This window comes from Mustelus asterias, chromosome 3 (assembly GCF_964213995.1).
Source record: "Mustelus asterias chromosome 3, sMusAst1.hap1.1, whole genome shotgun sequence".
NCBI lineage: Eukaryota > Metazoa > Chordata > Chondrichthyes > Carcharhiniformes > Triakidae > Mustelus > Mustelus asterias.
Window position 1 is genome coordinate 71,478,203 of NC_135803.1, and position 19,623 is coordinate 71,497,825.

General features: G+C 44.2%; 1 protein-coding gene across 16 annotated transcripts in view; it reads right to left on the reverse strand.

Moving 5' to 3' along the window:
* The window catches only part of yeats2 (YEATS domain containing 2), a 133,756-nt gene that overhangs the window by 21,205 nt on the left and 92,928 nt on the right, over window positions 1-19,623 (reverse strand). For 10 of the 16 annotated variants that reach the window (XM_078209167.1, XM_078209170.1, XM_078209168.1 and 7 more), the window contains 3 exons: window positions 14,447-14,608; window positions 11,958-12,076; window positions 6,889-7,047 (listed from right to left, as the gene is read on the reverse strand). In XM_078209167.1, coding sequence (XP_078065293.1) covers window positions 6,889-7,047; window positions 11,958-12,076; window positions 14,447-14,608 — 440 coding nt within the window. The remainder of the gene's footprint in view (window positions 1-6,888; window positions 7,048-11,957; window positions 12,077-14,446; window positions 14,609-19,623) is intronic. The other 6 variants (XM_078209171.1, XM_078209164.1, XM_078209160.1 and 3 more) reach the window with 1 other exon arrangement.

Genomic DNA, 19,623 nt, shown 5'->3' on the forward strand with positions numbered 1-19,623 from the left:
CCCATATCATCACCAAGTGAGCGTCCACTGATAATCAGCCTCAATGGAAGCAACATAACTGCCACATTGAGCTGGATTTACCATTGGAAATCACGTGGGTGAATTTACGTCAGTCGTGGATAAGAACTACAACTACAGCCACACAGTATGTCCAACACGTTGTTCCAAGCAGTTTTACAAAGAAATAACAAGAGGAACAGATGGCCGAGCAGTGCATGAAAGTTAGGAGACAAAAGTGAAGGCTAGATCAAAGAGATGGGCTTCGTAAGGTTTTTAAAGTAGGAGAGAAAAGTCAAGAGGCAGACAGCAAGAAATTGGTTGCATGATCAAAAGAAATGGTGAATCAATACAAATGCAGATGCTGAGTGTGTCAGTGCATATATGAACAAATAGACAAGGATTAAGAGGCAAAGGACAGATCCTTAGCGGTCCCCATCACATGAATCAAAGGTAACTTAGAAAATCCAGGTGCAGTAAGTAGGTCTTTTTCTGAAAATATAGGAGTATTCTGAACAAAACATCTTCCTCCTCATCCCTTCACAAAGGAATCTAACTCAGTAGTCCTGACCTCATTAACTGCAAGATGGAAGCTACAGATTCTCAAGACTGCCTCTGACACTCGAGTTTCTTTCTAACATAAAGCAAAATGTAGGTTGTTATTGCATTTTTTGCCGTTTAAATGCTGAAAGCACCAAATTATTCAATATTTCTGTGGGAGCAACAAGCAAGGTCAGCAGGCAAACACAAAGTGCAAGCTTGAGGCAATAAGAGCTACAATGTGCAATCTTCAACATAGAGCAATTGGAAATAATTCACTGAACAAGAATGAATCAACAGCACCAAATAATAGGCTGTGAATACAAGCGAAGGGAATTGAAACTGATTCCACTGAGGAAAGAAAAGCCTGGAGGGCTGACAAATGTGTGTGGAAATGTTTTTACAAAGCATGAGGAATGTTTTCAAGCTGTGCGGGTGCAAAATCTCACAGCAATATTGAATGTGCCACATTGCTTGTGCAATCTGTCAATCTTATAGGAATAGTGCAACAAGCATTCATTCATGGGATGTGGGCATCGCTGGCCAGGCCAACATTTATTGCCCCTGAACTGAGTGGCCATTTCAGAGGGCAATAAAGAGTCAACCACATTGCTGTAGATCTGGAGTAGGCCAGACCAGGTAATGACGGCAGATTTCCTTAGTGAACCTGATGATGTAATGGTCATCGTTAGACTCTTAATTCCAGATATTTTTTAATGAATTCAAATTTCACCATCTGCTGTGGTGGGATTAGAACCCAGGTCCCCAAAGCATTAACCTGGATCTTTGCATTACCAGTTCAGTGACAATATCACTGCACTGCACCATTGCATCCCCTAAGGTCACACACACAGCAAACAGAAATTAGCAGAAACATTACTAATGATCATCTACTGCAGTTTAGTATACATAAAACAGAAGAAAACCTTCAACAAAACATACAATTTATCAACACAGATTTTTCAGATTCAAACTTGGGAGGTCAGAACTTATTATTTGTTGCTTGTTGCCTGGATAAAGTGGTGGTGGGGGGGGGGGGGTCCTCTTCTTGAACTATGGTTTGCTGCAACTCAGTGGCTAGTTGAATCACTTCAGGGGACAAAGCGTTAGATGGAGTCACAGATAGGAAAGACCTGGCAAGGCTGGCAGTTTTCCTTCCTTGAAAGATATCAGTGAATCAGTTGTGATTTTAACTACAGCCTGACACCACAGAGGATGATCACAACAAAAGACACTGATATTAGCTATTTTCATTTCCAGATTTCAAAAACAGAATTAAAATTCTTAAACTGCCATGGTGAGATTTGAATTCATATTATCCAGATTATTAGTCCAGATCTCTGGACTATTAGTAACATCACCAGCATCAAAGACAGCGGCAACCTGGATACGAAATTAATTCAGTGACAGGATCTGGAATGCACTGCCTGAGAGGGTGCTGAAGGCAGGTTCAACTGAGACTTTCAAAAGGGAATAAGATCATTATTTGATGCGGAAAAGTGTGCAGGGCTATGAGGCAGAGGCAGGAGAGTGGCACTAGGTGAATATGGGGCAGCACAGTAGCATAATGGTTAGGACTGCAGCCTCACATCTCCAGGGACCCAGGTTCAATTCCAGCCTTGGGTGACTGCCTGTGTGGAGTTTGCACATTCTCCGCGTGTCTGTGTGGGTTTCCTCTGGTTGATTAGCCACGGTAAATTTGTGGAATTACGGGGATAGGGCAGGTGATAGGGCCTGAAATATAGGGGGCGATTCTCCCAAAAAAATTCTAAGTGTCGAATTCATGGGAAAACTGGAGTAATTCACGCTGTTTTTTTCAGTGGGAGTTCAGACTAGAATCGCCCACACTCTGTGCACTGCAGAGGCCACCAGTGTGAATATCATTACATTTCAGGGGGCAGGGCCTATTCATGCTGGAGAGGCTGAAATCAGCAGGCCTCTGCGCATGTGCAGTGACCCCAAAACGTCGGTCTCTCGTTTGTTGGCCAGCTCGATCGCTGGCCAGCCCGGGACCCCCGCAGTGCTGCCCCCACGTCACGATCGCAGCCCCCCCCTGTCCATTCGTGGACCAGCCCATTCGAATGCCCCCCGCCCCGATCTCCAGCCTGGTGGGAAGTGCCAAGATGTCCCTTGGGCAGTGCCAGGGGGCACAAGCTGACACTGCCAGGGTGCCTATGCCCAGGGGGCACTGCCTCCCCGCCAGCCGACCCTCTGGGGAGCCTCAATTGCCCTCCCTTCACTCCAGCGGGGTCATCCCGCTAGTTCCCGGAAAGTGGGGAGCTACAGTAATCCTCGCTGGAATGAAACACTCTAGCAGTGTGGGAGATGCTAGCGGCCCCTGAGAATTGAGTCCCGGGTCCACTAATAGCATTTAAATAAGATGTAAAATACTATTTAAATGCTAGCCCTGCCTCTCAGCCGGTTTCTGGTGCCGTGCAGATGCCGCCAGAAATCCAGGCCTGGGAGACGCAAGCACGAACGCTTGTGGGAATCCCACTAATCGGCAGACACGTGATTCTCCCGGCCCGTTGCGGTAAAAAATTAGCGCAGCGGGATGGGAGAATCGCCCCCATACTCTTTCAGAGAATGAGTGCAGACTCGTGGGCTGAATGGCCTCCTCCTGCATTGTAGGGATTCTATGAAGGGAGCAGCACAGACATGATGGGCCAAATGGTCTCCTTCTGAGACACAAGCATTCTATGATTCTGCACTGTGTACCCAAACATGCCATACAGCTGCAGTTGGCAACAATGAAAGAAAAAGTATACAGGTATGATTGAGAATTCTGTGCACCTCTTAGTCTTTGTCTGATTTACTTAACCACCCACTGATTCACCATACCAAAGATATTAAAAACGAACCTAATGTTTCACAAGTAAGATAATGTTCATCTGATTTGCTCCACATATCATTGCAGCTTTGGCAACAATTTGCTGGTTTCTCTGAGACTGGTGTCCAATGGAGCAACCAAGCCAATCAATTCTATTATAAATATCTATCATGTTATGCATTAGCCCAAATAGTTTCCATTGGTAGTGAAGAGCAGAAAAAAATATGCAGCACAAGAAGGCTGCTATTATCATGGCTTAGCACAGAACTACTTATTATTCTCTCTATATGAGGAACTAGATTAGTCCAAAAATGTGCGGGTTAGGTTGATTGGCCATGCTAAAAATTGCCCCCTAGTGTCCTGAGATGCGTAGGTTAGAGGGATTAGCGGGTAAATATGTAGGGATTTGGGGGTAGGGCCTGGGTCGGATTGTGGTCGGTGCAGACTCGATGGGCCAGATGGTCTCTTTCTGCACTGTAGGGTTTCTATAATTCTATGGTTCTACAACTACCGTATACATGCTACGTTGCTGCCACTCATCACTTAAGCTCTGACTGTTTAATAAAGCTTAAGTCACAGTCCAGTGTTGTGTTACCTCTACCACTAACATCAATAGCTTAAATAAACCGAACAGGAAGTTCTATCATTCCCTTGGTTTGCTACACAACAACCAGATATTTGGGCAATTGAGAACACGCTCTCTGGTCTCAGAGAATCAGGGCTCACATATCCAAGTCGTGTGAAATATGGAAGTTCAAAATATCAAAGGCAAAAAATGTGTAATAAAATGATACTATAATAGAATTATAAAAAAAACCTAAGAATGTAGCACTAATATCCTCTCTTGACAATCCCATGATCTTAGCCAGATTCCACACACAATCTGTTTTTGTGAACTCTAACCCTCAATCCCATTCCAATCTAGGGTATTTATCCAAATCCTTGTGGTAGAATGAATCAATGTAGTACTGATGGTTTTAGTTGGAGTTCCGTTGCACAGATCTATTATTGTGCAGGGAGGCAATCCTGTCTGAACTTACATCTTGCATGAGGCTAGTTACACTGTCCTCAAATCTTGCAATTTCCCTCCCACACATAACCTTCACTATCTTTTTGCCTAGTTAATATTAATACTACTTCCCATTAAAGCCTTGACATCAATCTTTTTAGTAATTGTCCAAAGGGAACTTTGTTGGATGAATGACTCTCAAATCCACGTAGATTAGCCATTAATCATTTTAGTCTGTAACTTCCAGGCTTCAGGTTGTCACAACTGGGGAGCATCCCAAATATAAGCTGCAAACTGCGTCCCTCCTCCTCCCCACAATCCCACCGGCAACCTCCGGAGGTTCCCAGGTAAGGATTGCATTGCAAACGTCCAATGGGCAACACCCAAATGGGAAACATCCAAAAATGCAATTTAAATCTCAAACTTTGGATGGTTCTGGCTCTTTTACATTAATAGTTACCCCCTCCAACCATTCAACGCCCCCATGATCATCCAACATTCCCTGACCACCCTATGTCCCCCACTACCAGATCCCCTCCATGACCACCTGACACTCCCTTACCACCCAACTGACCCCCCCCCCCCAACTAGAAACCATAGAAACCCTACAGTACAGAAAGAGGCCATCTGGCCCATCGAGTCTGCACCAACCACAATCCCACCCAGGCCCTACCCCCATATCTCTACACATTTACCCGCTAATCCCTCTAACCTACCCATCTCAGGACACTAAGGGGCAATTTTAGCATGGCCAATCAACCTAACCCGCACATCTTTGGACCTTGGGAGGAAACCGGAGCACCCGGAGGAAACCCACGCAGACACGAGAAGAATGTGCAAACTCCACACAGACAGTGACCCAAGTCGGGAATCGAACCCAGGTCCCTGGAGCTGTGAAGCAACAGTGCTAACCACTGTGCTACCGTGCCGCCCTAACCACTGTGCTACCGTGCCGCCCTAACCATGCCTCCCCTTCCCCCCACACCCCGCTGACCACCTGAACACCCCCCCTACCCATTGACCACCCAACCCTCCCCAATCCTACCCAATTACCTTAGAAATGTAGTTCTCCCTAGCTTCTCAAAGTGGCTGGACCTTTAAACTTACCTGCAATATGGCAGCTAGTGCCATAAAAAAGGGGGCATTACTTCCTTGCCTCCGACTCTCCTGCTCTTGACAAAGGTCTCGGGAACCCGCTGCACTACACTGGTCTCGCCCATCTTGTGTCGGAAGGTATTGGGAGAGTCAATGACCAGACAGGGAGTGCAGCTAGCCCATTGCACTTGGGGTATGCTGATGCCTGCAATCATAGTTTTCCTGTGCTAGGGTAGAGTAAGCAATCAGGGTAGCCAGAGGTTAAACCGAGGCTTTACCTGATGCAATTTTTCAAAGACATCTTGGCCTTTAGGTTAAGATGAAGCTCAGATCAAGCCTGGGAGGGGGTGCAATGCCTCATCTTGTCAACTTGGATCTTGTTTGATCAAGCCCAAGATGGGATGTATATCTTGCCTTGTCAGCTTGGATCTGGCTCGTCCCTCATGTCGGGACTCTGATTGGACTTAATTGGCTTTTTTGATTAGGAATAAACTGCCAAAAATAAAAAATCTTGTGTCGGAAGGTAAGGCGAGAAAGGAACTGCTTCACTTCAAGCTAAGTAAGTAGGAGTGGAATGGCAATCTGACTCTGACTGCCACTCCACAGAGGTTACAGACCTTTCTGTAACTCAACAGATTCAAATAAATTGGCTTTCGGGTCGAAGGTCTTCATGACGCAGTAAGTTAGCAACAGGTCACAATCTCAACCAGCCTTGTGTTCAATGGGCGTCCTCAGGAATATGGGAGCATGAAGTAATGGGAAATGAACCTGAGCCTGTGATTCTGCTCTCAAAAGCACCTGATTTTAGTTGTGTCAATCTGGACAGTGGCTGCATGGAGGCCACTCATTTCATCAGAGGTAGCAGGAAATGACCCGAGAGGCATTAGGAACAGCAGCCTAAGTGGCAATGGTACTGGACTAGCATTTTCCACCACAGCAAGAAAGTGAAAATTAATTCAATATAAATCTAGAAATGTGTACTTGGCATCAGAAAACAGTCGTTAAAAAAAAATTCTCACTAATGTACTGCCACCCATACCCAGTCTGCACTACATGTGACTCTGGTCCCATATTAAGTGGTTGGCTCTTAATGCTCTTTGAAGGGACCTCATAAGTTATTAAGCAGTCGCTACAAAGTTCAGCGTCAGCCAATGATCATGTGACAAATGGCCTATGTGTCCTTGAGCTTCACACAGATCCTGTAAAACTCCCAGAGTTGCAGACATTTTCCTGTGTTTCCTGGGCTCAGACCTCGCTCCAGTCCGCAAGAACAGCTTTTGTGTTTAGGTAATTATTTAGATAGATAATTCCTGAATTAATTCAGTCCTCCAACTATAATTAGGCCCCTGTATCTCAAAACATGCATAATTCACATCAAAATAAAAAAACACACAGCCCCACCAGTTTAGAAGATTACCTGTGCAAACACTGCTTTTTGGGTAGTGGAGACTCTGATTGCCTGCTGGTGGGTGCCTGCAGATGATGGCCCCTGCACTGCCAGGCCAGATGACATAGAGCCACCAGGTGCATGCTTCACTGAGGCCTGAGGGACCGGCTGGCCAACCAAGAATGTGCCCTGGAAAGAAAAAAGACCACTGTCAAGTAACAGGAATTCAGCATCTCCCAGTGTGTGGCTCCACAGATTCACATTTCCAGAACACAGCACAATTTCTGGCGTACGTGCCAAAGTTATGGAATGGCCGGAAAAATAAAGGACTCCAGTTATATGATGGAAGTGGAGAGGCTGGGATTGTACCCTTTAGAGAAGAGAAAGTTTTAATTTTTTGAAATGATGAGGGGTTTTAATGGAGTAGATTGAAACTGTCTTTACTGGCTGGAGGGTCGGGAGCTGATTTGTCATAATTGGCAAAAGAACCAGAGCAGAGATGAGGGGATTTCTTTTTAAACACAGAAAGTTGTTAAGATCTGGAATGCACTATCCAAAAAGGTGGTGAAAGCATTAGAAACTTTGTAAAGGAAACTGGATATAAACCTGATAAGGAAAGTTCTAGAATTATGGGGAAAGAACAGGTTTAGTTGGATAGCTCTTTCAAGGTGTTGGCACAGATACTGTTCTGTAAGATTTTATGGAAGACTACTGCTTTTGTAATTCAGACTAAGTCATAGACATTGATTTTATGTCTAATGGCTTTTACCATTTTATGCAAAGGGAGGTTGGTGCTAGGGATACGTGATTTCACAATGAAATATAAAGGTCAAGATAAAGTCACCACAGTCCAAGATGATCATAGGCCCTTTGAGGGGGAGGGCTGACTGGTGGTGACTTTAACCTGTGGATCACCACACCTTAGGTGAGGGGCAAGGTTGAGAAGCGGGCCTTCATGAATAACCTCAGCTGGTACAGGAATTGAACCCATGCTGTCGGCATCACTCTGCATCACAAAGCAGCTATCCAGCCAACTGAGTTAACTGATTCCCCAACTGCTGAAATACTGCTGCCCTGTTAACACAATACACATTGATATATTAAAAATGCATGCTTGATTGATTGCTCAAGTAAATGCAGCAACTATAAGGATCTGTTTTCAGATCAACTTTTGAGAGCTAATTGCTTCACGCCATGCTGAAAGCATAACACTCCATCTGAGTGAGACATTTCAAGTGTGATGACCCTTGTGATTTGGGGAAACGCCTGCATTTTCTTTAGGGAATGCCCCTTTAGTTCCAAAATGCAATTGGGGAGTATTCTGAATAGAAAAGTAAAGTTTATTTATTAGTCACAATAACACTGCAATAACACTGCAATGAAGTTACTGTGAAAATCCCCTAGTCGCCACATTCTGGCTCCTGTTCGGGTTCACTGAGGGAGAATTTAGCATGGCCAATGCACCTAACCTGCACATCTTTGGACTGTGGGAGGAAACCGGAGCACCTGGAGGAAACCCACGCAGACACGGGGAGAATGTGCAAACTCCACACAGACAGTGATCCAAGCCAGGAATCGAACCCGGGTCCCTGGTGCTGTGAGGCAGCAGTGCTAACCACTGTGCCACCATGCCGCCATGGATAGGGTCTAATTGGACTTCCTAGCAAGCATTTTAATTCTGAAAAATGCCCATATGATCTGGGGTTGCTTTAGGGATGAAAATTGAAAAGCAAAAGGTTAGTGATGAACATTGTCAGAGATACAGCAGGATATAGATAGGCTGGAACATTGGGCGGAGAAATGGCAGATGGAATTTAATCCAGATAAATGCGAAGTGATGCATTTTGGTAGATCTAATGTAAGGGGGAGCTATACAATAAATGGCAGAACCATCAGGAGTATAGACACACAGAGGGACCTGGGTGTACAAGTCCACATATCCTTAAAGGTGGCAGCACAGGTGGAGAGGGTGGTGAAGAAGGCATATGGCATGCTTGCCTTTATTGGACGGGGCATAGAATATAAAAGTTGGCATATGATGTTGCAGCTGTATAGAACGATGGTTCGGCCATATTTAGAATACTGCGTCCAGTTCTGGTCGCCACACTACCAGAAGGACGTGGAGGCTTTGGAGAGAGTACAGGGAAGGTTTACCAGGATGTTGCCTGGTATGGAGGGTCTTAGCTATGAGGAGAGATTGGGTAAACTGGGGTTGTTCTCCCTGGAAAGACGGAGGATGAGGGGCGACCTAATAGAGGTGTATAAAATTATAAAGGGCATAGATAGAGTGAACAGTGGGAAGCTTTTCCCCAGGTCGGAGGTGACAAACACAAGGGGTCACGGGTTCAAGGTGAGGGGGGGCAAGGTTCAACACAGATGTCAGGGGGACGTATTTTACACAGAGGGTGGTGGGGGCCCGGAATGCACTGCCAAGCAAGGTGATTGAGGCGGACACGCTGGGATCGTTTAAGACTTATCTAGATAACCACATGAACAGACTGGGAATAGAGGGATACAAAAGAATGGTCCAGTGGGCACATGAGTGGCGCAGGCTTGGAGGGCCGAAGGGCCTGTTCCTGTGCTGTATTGTTCTTAAACAGATAATTTGGAGATCAAATTACAGTTGGTCTTAGAGCCTGCAGTTCAGAATAGATCTTGGAAAAAGAGCATGGAGAAGACTGATAATAGAGCAGGGTTTGTGTTACTGCATGCGTTATACAGTTGGAAAGGTCAGAAAGCTGAAGACATGGAGAGCAGGGACTATGTATTGGACAATAACCCCACTGCTGCTGTTTCAGTTTTCCCAAGATGAACAAGACCGTTTAAAGGGTTCACAGAAGAGAGTCTCTGGGGATTTTGTGCCATCAAGACTGTCATGAGCCTAGCTGGGGAGGTTCTACAGGGGTGTGCTGTTTGGGTGCCAATTGCATCCGGGAACTTCAGATGGAATACAGGTGCAGGCGAGTATGACTTGAGGGCCAAATCCATCGAGTGGAAAGTGACAGGTCCTGTGTAACAGAGACTGAGTTAGAAAGACCGAGATTACACATGGTACCATTTGTACAAGAAATGTTGCGTGTACTTTTTATTTGAAGAATCATTTGCCTGTTAATTAATGTTCGAAGTGTGTTGAATTTGGTTTAACTTTTATAGTAAAGGTTTTGAAAAGTGAAATCTTGTCCATCAATTTTCTTTCCATTGGCATTGTGGGGATTCCTTTCTTTTTAAAAGATTTGATCTTTAACGTGATCACAAAAATGGAATCATAGGAACTAGAACAGACCATTCAGAACCTCAAGCCACTCAATTAGATTCTGGATGATCTGTACCTCAACTCCATTTACCCACCTTAGCTTCATATCCCTTGACTCTCTTACATGGCAAAAATCTATCAGTCTCAATCTTGAAAGTTACAATTATCCTCGTGTCTACAGATTTGGGAGGGGCAGCATTCCATATTTCAATTCCCCTTAGTGTGAAAGCATGCTTCCTGAATTCTCGTTAAATGGTCTATCTCTAAAATACTGCAGATGCTGGAAATCTGAAATAAAAACAGAAAATGCTGGAAAAATTCAGCAGATCTTGCAGCATCTGTGAAGGAGAGAGAAACAGAGTTAATGTTTCAAGTCCATATGAAGTTTCTGTTTTTCTCCACAGATGCAGCCAGGCCTGCTGAGTTATTCCAGAATTTTCTGTTTTTATATTAGCTCTAACTTTGCTAAGAGGAAATAGTTTCTCTGTTCTACCTCATTAAAACCTTTTAAGATTTGCAATACTGCAATTAGATCACATTTCAGGCTTCTAAACTCAAGGGAATCCAAGCCAAGTATAGGCAACCTGTTCTCATAATTTAACCTTCTAATCCCTGGTATCACACATCACTCACAACATGCCAGCTCCATCACTTCACCAGGCTTGGGTACACCCTGAAGCCCATTCCTCTAATTATACCATTACAGTCCCACTGATAAGGCAGAAACCTTCCAGAAATCACTGGAAACAGGGAGAAAAGCAGCACAATGACGTGCATATCTTTGACGTGTTTTCATTTTTGAGTAAGTTCCAACCTCACAGAGTACATATTCCCAAATGCACCAGTGTGACATTTCTGCTTTTATTCCAAGGTATATTGTGACCTTGATGAGTGAGTCTGAATTTAGTAGCAGTGTGTGCTGAATCAGGGGCCATTTCACACTGCAACTTGACTGACCCTACTCCAAACATACTTCATGTACGGACTCTTGCAACAGAGAGATAGAGAGCCATAAAAATAAAAAAATAGACCAAGATAAATAAATAGAGAGAGATACACAGCAGTTGAAATAGATAGACATAAACAGAGGCAAAAACATTAGAAATATAAAAAGATACAAAGAGAAACATAGAAATATAATGGAAAAAAAGATAGAGGGTGGAATTTCCGGCCGCACTCGCCCCGAAACCAGAAAATCCCGCATGGTCCGTGTCCCACCCGCTCCAATTCCCATGGCGGGTGGGGTGGGAAAATTCCACCCAGAGAGTTCAATAGTGACTGAGAGAGTAAAAAGAGAATGTTAATTCCCTTATTCTGGGATAGATTGAAACGCAGGAACCAGAACCCACTGTAAAACATAGCCTTTTCCCTACATTCACAACATCAAAATAAAACACTTCTGCTCCTGTGTCCCTGGATTTGCTCACAAATAAGATGAAGGGGGCCATTTTGTGGCCTTGTGCTCTGAATGGGTAGTCTCACACATCACAGCCCACAACAGAAATTCAATAGCAGCACTGTACACAGCATGTGTTTTAATTATCAATCTAAATACAGTTACAGATAGAAGAAACTTAGATTGATAGATGTTTGTTAGGTAAGGATATTAAGGGTTACAGAAGAAAGGCAGAGAAATTGAGTTAAGATTAAGCTGTATAGACAGGCAGAACACACTCAACAGTCTACTCCCATTTCTGTATCAGCCACATCCCTTATCTACAGTAGTCCTAATAACGCTAAATCTAAACTCTAACTTTGTTTTGTCATTTGTTCATCTAGTTGTGACCACTGAACAACAGTAATACAAGTGAGTGGCGATGATGGGTGGAAATGTTCTAGGACTTACCTGCGGCGTCTGTTTGAGGATGTATGATGTGTAGCCCAGCTGCTGGGGTAGTCCACTGACTACGGTACCCTGAATGCTGCCAGTCGTGCTTGTCGATGTTCCCTGCACTTGCTGCCCTGCTGAAAGAATATTACCATGGGGTAACTCTCAACAAAGTCTGCAGGAACATTGCATGCATTAAAAAAGAAATGATTATGAGCAGCAACTGTCCAGTACACTTCCAGTGTGGGAGAAGCAGCAAGGCTATGTGTGGTGACAGGGGCAATAAGATAATCATAGAATCCCTACAGCACAGGAGGCCATTCAGCCCATCAAGTCTGTACCGACCACAATCCCATCCAGGCCCTAGTCCCGTAACCCCACACAATAGGGGCAATTTAGCAGAGCCAATCCACCTAACCCACACATCTTTGGACTGTGGGAGGAAACCGGAGCACCCGGAGGAAACCCATGCGGATACAGGGAGAAAGTGCAAACTCCACATAGACAGTGACCCGAGGCTGGAATTGAACCTGGGTGCTAACCACTGTACCACCGTGCCGCCCTTGTGTTGTGGGGGGGGTGGGGGTGGAGGACTGTAAAGTTGTGTGTGCAGAGGGTACTGTATAGTCGTGTGCAGTCAGGGAAGCATTTGGAACAATGTATCATTTTAAGTTTAATTTTTATTTGTATTTGTGTGTTAAGAAAGGTGGAACATGGTCTCAGTTTCATTTAGATTTTTTTGTGTAAGCTTAGTTGAGCTTAGTGTAAGCTCAATACTGGGAAGTATTGAGGCCTTATTTGTATATATGCACTTTTAATGAGGTTTCACAACCCTTGAAGTGTAGAGATGGGTTTCAAAGGGATTAGTAGTTAGTGAATTTAGGAAAAAACACATAAAACAAAAAAACTGCTGCTGTTTAGCGACAGAGGTCCAGTGACACAGAAAGACCCAGGGAAAGACAGAAAAGCAGTTCAGAGTGTATGACATCTGAGAGTGAGGACAGGGATTCTAAGCACTCGTAGGAAATCCTGCAAGGATGCTAGGGGACTGAATTTAGGGAACTCATGCATTTGTTCTGCAGTTCAAGTAACTGAGTGCAGAGTGCAGTCTTGGGTAGCTCAGGAAGAGATACCAGCTGGGGGAAAGCAATCAGTAAATGCTCAGATGTCCACCAGAAAAAACTGCTTGCAACTGGGATACCCCAAGCCGGAAGCCTTGGCGTTAACGAGTGGTAAACCTTCACTCAATTTGCTGGGATAAAAGGAATAGTGCGAGTTTGAATCATTTTCCAGTGTTTGTATTGAGATCGTTCCAACCTTTTTTGTCTGCTGTAATATCGTTCATTTTTCCTTGTTTAATAAATGTTTAATTCTTTATGTTAAAAGTTCATCAGTAAACTGCTAATCTGTTCAAAACCTTTCCTCAATGGTCTCTGAAGAAAAGGCGAAGTGAGGATCTATGAAGCCAGGCTTTACTCTGGGATCTGATTTGTCTCAGGGAGAGATATCGGCTGTAATTGTAACATAAGACAATGTAGCAAGGGGAACACAGTGAGTGTGTGTCCTATCGAGGGTGACAGAAAGGCTGTGTGTGTTCGAGGACAGGGAAGCATTAATGTGAGAGTTTATGTGTGGTGAAGAGGGAATAGGGGAGCTTGAGTCTATAATCTGTGTGTTTCAATCTATTTGAGACTTAGTTTTATGCTGTGGATATGATTAACAGTATGCAGGAGATAACAGACAGGCACTGGACTGGAGTATTCAGTCTGCTGAATATCTAGGACACATTTTATTGACAGACAAGGATTCTGTCTGGACAGAAGTAAATGGAAAGGATTGATTATTGACACACACCATCAATTAACTACAGAGATAGAGGGGGAGCAAACTGTTCCAGCACAGTGAGCATTCTCAGTCAAGAATAGACACCCTCACATGTGTAAATACTAATCATCCATCTTCTTTCTTTTATGTCTCACACCAACCAAAACTTCCCTGGCCACAGATGAGACTTGTTCTGACCTGTGGCCTCACACATCTCCCTGGAGAGTTGAACGGTGGCCTGAATGTCCAAGTCCCAGGCTTGGTTCTAAATTGCAGTCGGGTCATCTGTTCCCATTTCCCTACAATGGCTATTCACTGCAGTCACCAGGATATGTACAATGTTGGCCTGCGTCACCTTCCAAACCCCCCTGCACACGGTAACACTTGCTGGATACTTAATGGTACAACCAATGGGAATTTTGCTTTGGATTGACTGGTCAGTTTCAGCTGTTTCGCTAAGCCCACTGAGTATGAAGAAGAGGGGGCAGGGTAGGTGGTGGGAAAGACCAGTATCCCTGAACAACTGCAAGTCACTTCTATCATGGTATCACAGTACACAGTGGTGCAATTCAATATTGTGTGTTTAGCAGGGGCTCAAGAACCACTGATCTGCCTCTCGAAGGTCACATCAGCTTCCTGCATTCTAACTTGACCCAAAAAGCTTTGATGCAGAAAGATCTTACCTGTTGGGTTGGCAGCTCGCAGGATAGCCCCCTGGGGTATCAGCAGCAGCTTGCCTTTGCCTGAGGGGTTCTTGCTGTTGGTTGTTAGGTAGAGTTTAGTCCCTGGGGGCAGGTTAGCCAGGTTGGCCAAATTGGTGGCTGGGAGCTGCAGCGTGGCCATAACTGAGGGACAAAAAATAAAATGTGAGAGGAGACATAGATAAACTTCAGCACTTTAATCTAACTACATCGGAGAATTGAGTTTAACTGGTTTGCAGACTGAGGGCGAACCTCACTCGACACTGTGAAATGACTGAAAGATTAAAATGGCCTCAGCTTCTGATATGTTTGTGATGATACCCTGCTTCTGGTTTTATACAAAACCAAAAATACTGTTTTTATGGTCTGTTTTGCTTAGGTAATTAAAATGAAATTGTTACAGGACTTGTTGGCCCTGTGTGAGCCAGCACAGAAATATCACATGTCTTCGGAGCTCCTAATGTTTGTCAACAGTACCTTTTGGGATGTGGGGGAATTGGTTGGTAGCACTCTCATCTGTGCCACAAAGTTGGAGGTTCAAGTGCTACTCCAGAACTTGAGCACGAGAGTCAAGGCTGAAATGCAGTGCAGTACTGAGGGAATGTTGCACTGTTGAAGATGCTACGGCTCAGATGAGATTTTAAACCAAACTCCCATCTACCCTTTCAGGAGACCGTAAAAGATCCCATGATGTGATTTTGAAAAAGATCAGGAGAGATAGCTCCTGTATTCTGGCCAATAGTTACCCCTCAATCAACATAACAAAAACAGATTATCTGGTTATTATGAAATTGTTGTTTGTGGGGTCTTGATATGCACAAATTGGCTACTGTGTTCCCTACATTGTAAGAAGTTTCACAACGCCAGGTTAAAGTCCAACAGGTTTACTTCCCTACATTGCAACAGAAACTACATTTCAATAATAATTCACTGGGCTTGGGGACATCAAGTGGTCATGAAAGACTTGTATAAATGTCAGTGTATCTTTTTTGTAAGCACAGCAATAGTTGCCTACAGATAGGCTAACAGGGTTAGACATGATGCCAAATATTCTTAAACTGAAGAGACTGTGCTTTCTTTACAATAACTTGTCCTTTATTCCATATATTAACCATTCAACACTTTGATTAGACTGTTGTAAAGACCTCACTCCCAGGTATCATTTAGACTATATACACCTTAGTCCAGGGTACCAAAAGGAAGGAACTGATTTTGAAGAAATGTTGGCAGTGGGTTTCTACCATTTTTTGCCTTTCAGCCCGACAATGCTCAGAGAATTCCGCATTCCTCCAATTCTGACCACATGGACATCCGTGGTTTCCTTTTGGCAGCCATGCCTTCAGCGGTCTAAGGCTTTGAAGTCTGCAATTCCCTCCTTAACCCTCGCTGTCTCCCTTATTCCTCTAGTAAGATGTTCCATTAACCTACCCCTTTAACCAATATGTCTTAAGAGCTCCCTTTGGTTCAGTGCCAAATTTTGTTCGGTAAATGCCAAGACATTCTGTGACATTAAAAGTGCTAAATAAATGCAAGCTATTGTTTTCCTTCCTTTATCCCCCCACTCCCCCTGCACACCCTTGTTCTGAAGGTGTTGAGCCTTCCTGCGCCCAATTCCACCCTCCAGCAACATGCCTCAGCAGCTATATTTCACCTGTAAGGTGCAGACTGTTTGCCCGTGCTGGTGAAGTTGATCCTGATGTTGGCCACCAATCAAACACTTGCACTTCCCGGAAGGAGCCCCTGGATGTCAGTGGAGAAGGGGAACACTGAATGATTTTCCCACTCAGTAGAATTTGAGCAGCTGTGTTGCTGCACCAATATGATACCAACTAGCTTCAGCAGCAACTCTGATCTCTGAATCAGAAGGTGATGGGTTCAAGCCCCAGTTTGTCATATAATCCAGACTAACAGTGCAGTGTAGTACAAAGAGTGCTAGACTGTCAGAGGTGCTGTCTTTCAGATCAGAAATTAAACCAAGCCCGTCTGTCCTCCTCTCAGATCCCATGGTATGATTCAAAGATGAGCAAGGGAATTTTCCCTAGGTCCTGATCAATAGTTATCTCTCGAGTATCATCACTAAAGCAGCTTGTTTATCTCAGCGTTGTTTGTGGGAGGCTGAGAGTTCAAGTTGGCCATCATATTTCCACATTACACAGTGACTAGACTTCAAAAGTACTTCATTGACTGTGAAGTGTTTTAGGACATCATGAGGGTATGAAGTGTACTATATAAATGCAAACGTTCTCCTTCTAAACCAGGGTTTGAAATTGAAGAGACCTTCTTGGTTGACAATGGCTACAACAGTGGGTGGAAGGTCTAACCACTGATTTAGAAGGATATGATTGGCATGCTGAATGATTTTGGCACAGGCTTGGAGGGCTGAAGGGCCTGTTCCTGTGCTGTACTTTTCTTTGTTCTTTGTTCTTTGATTTGATTTATTGTCACATGTATTGGGATACAGTGAAAGGTATTGTTTCGTGTGCGTTATACAGACAAAACATACCATTCATAGACTACATAGGGGAGAAGGAAAGGAGAGGGTACAGAAGATAGTGTTACTTAATGTGAGGTAGGTCCATTCAAAAGTCTGATGGCAGCAGGGAAGAAGCTGTTCTTGAGTCAGTTGGTATGTGATCTCAGACTTTTGTATTTTTTTCCCGACAGAAGTGGAAGAGAGTATGTCTTGGGTGTGTGGGGTCCTTGATTATGCTGGTTGCTTTTCTGAGGCAGCAGGAAGTGTAGACGGAGTCAAGGGATGGGAGGCTGGTTTGCATGATGGGTTGGGCTATGTTCACAACCCTTTCTAGTTTCTTGCGATCTTGGACAGAGCAGGAGCCACACTAAGCTGTGATACAACCTGAAAGAATGCTTTCTATGGTGCATCTGTAAAAGTTGATGAGAGTTGTAATGGACATGCCAAATTTCCTTAGCCTCCTGAGAAAGTAGAAGCAGTGGTGGTCTTTCTGATCTATAGCATCAGTATGGAGGGACCAGGGAACAAGTTGTTGTTGATCTGGACACCTAGTAACTTGAAGCTTTCGGCCATTTCCATGACATCACTGTTGACGTAGGCAGGGGCATGTCCTCCACTATGCTACCTGAAGTCAATGACTATCTCCTTCGTTTTACTGGCATCGAGGGAGAGATTATCATCACACCTGATTCTCTATCTTTTTCCTGTACTTTGTCTCGTCATTGTTTGAGATCCGACCCACTATGGTGGTGTCATCAACAAACTTGAAAATGGAGTTGGAGCAGAACTTGGCCACGGTCATAGGTGTACAAAGAATATAGTAAGGGGCTGAGGATGTAGCCCTGCCGGGTATCGGTGTTGAGGATAATCGTGGAGGAGGTGTTGTTGCCTGTCCTTATCGATTGCAGTCTGTGGGTTAGGAAGTTCAGGATCCATTCGCAGAGAGAGGAGCCAAGTCCTAGGCCATGGAGTTTGGAGATGAGCTTTGTTGAGATAATGATGTTAAAGGCTGAGCTATAGTCAATAAATAGGAGTCTGACATAGGTGTCTTTGAGACAACAGAACAGAAAATGAGTGCATCTAATAAATGCCTTGCCATTTAAAATGGGCACGTATGTCCAAATGCAAAATGTCTGCCAAATGGAATGGCCAATACAAGGTAGCAGTGTTCATTTTGAGTTAACTTCAACACCTTAATTTTGTGTGTGAAGTGCCTTAATCCACACACAGCTGAGTCAATGCAGTTATTTTTTTATTAGCTGAGTTTGCACTCTACCTTACTCTTGGTCTAGTTCTAAGACTGTGTGGATGTTACTATTCCTGTGTGAATAAGTGGCAGTTTGAAAAAGGAAGGTGTGACATTTATTTTAATCTCTGGCTCACATAAAGCGATAACTGATGGATAACTGCCAAAGTAACCCCACAATTTGCTGTAAAGCAAACTCGCTTCAATGTAAAGTGAATGAAATACACTAACATTTTTCAAGTACAACCATCTGCAAAGTCTATGTTTCTCACTCAGCCAAGCTGTCTTAGCCTTAGGTCAGAGCCAGGCAGGGCTTTCCTTTCTTCTCTGTCTTGTTCGTGTGCTGTATCAAACCTTTTGCTGAGGAACGGGATAGGCATAAGGAAGGTGCCCTTCTGGAATGTGTCTTTACAAAACAGCTATGGAAGTAATGAGGTGGTTTTCGTTGAGGTTCACCCCAAGTAGTTCTGTACTCTACGGGCTGTTCACACCGAGACAAATATCAACTGCAGCAAGACCATCAACAGCAGTGAAAGATGCTCCTTGGTCTGCCCGAAGCCTGTTGGTCTTCAGTTATCCAGGACCATGGGTGTTGCAGATGACACATTCCAGGTCCAGGATTGAGTGCTGAGGAATGTGTGCTTGAGGCAGTTGCTGCAAAGGCGCAATAAGGAGAGTTCACTGTCTAAGGCCCTTCGGCCTTAGTACACTGAGGGGCCGGTAACTGTGAAAAAAGACAATGCAATCCACCTCAAAAGATTGCTCCTATACACAGTGCACCCTGACCAACTACTCTGGTATTGTGTGGACCATAAGGGTAAACACAGTTGCTTCTGCCTGAAACAAATAGAACACAAATGCATTGAGCAGCAACTTTGAAACTGATGTTAATGCAGATGATTAATAGTTATCAGGTTTTAACCAATGCAAGTGATCACGTTTTAAACATAAATGTTTTAAGCGACGGTGATCCCTTGTTTTTAGCAGAATGCATAAGCGCACTGGATACATGGAACAGTTGCCAACCCTGATGAAATGGATTAGGAAATGTAAATTCCTTTGAATGCAGGGATAATTGCAGTATCAACTCAAGGCTGTGATTGTCAACAAACATATCCCAAATGTTCTTAACATTCGATACGTAAGAAAACACTCGGCGCCACAGCAGCCGCAGCAACATGAATAATAACAGTTCATTCTGAAATACGAAGCTCAGTGGGGGGAGATTGTTTCCCCCTTACGGAGACCAGGCTGCAAATTAACACTTTCAGTTACATGCCATCTGGTGGACACAATACACTCTACATGTCTTACTCAAATTACAGACCTCACTGCAGGTTCTTCACTCCTCATGCCTCTAGCCTGCCAACAGGGCTGCACAGGTACTTCTTGTCACAATAGAACAAGAGTTGGCTTGCAACCCCAGGGGCTATCAATGCA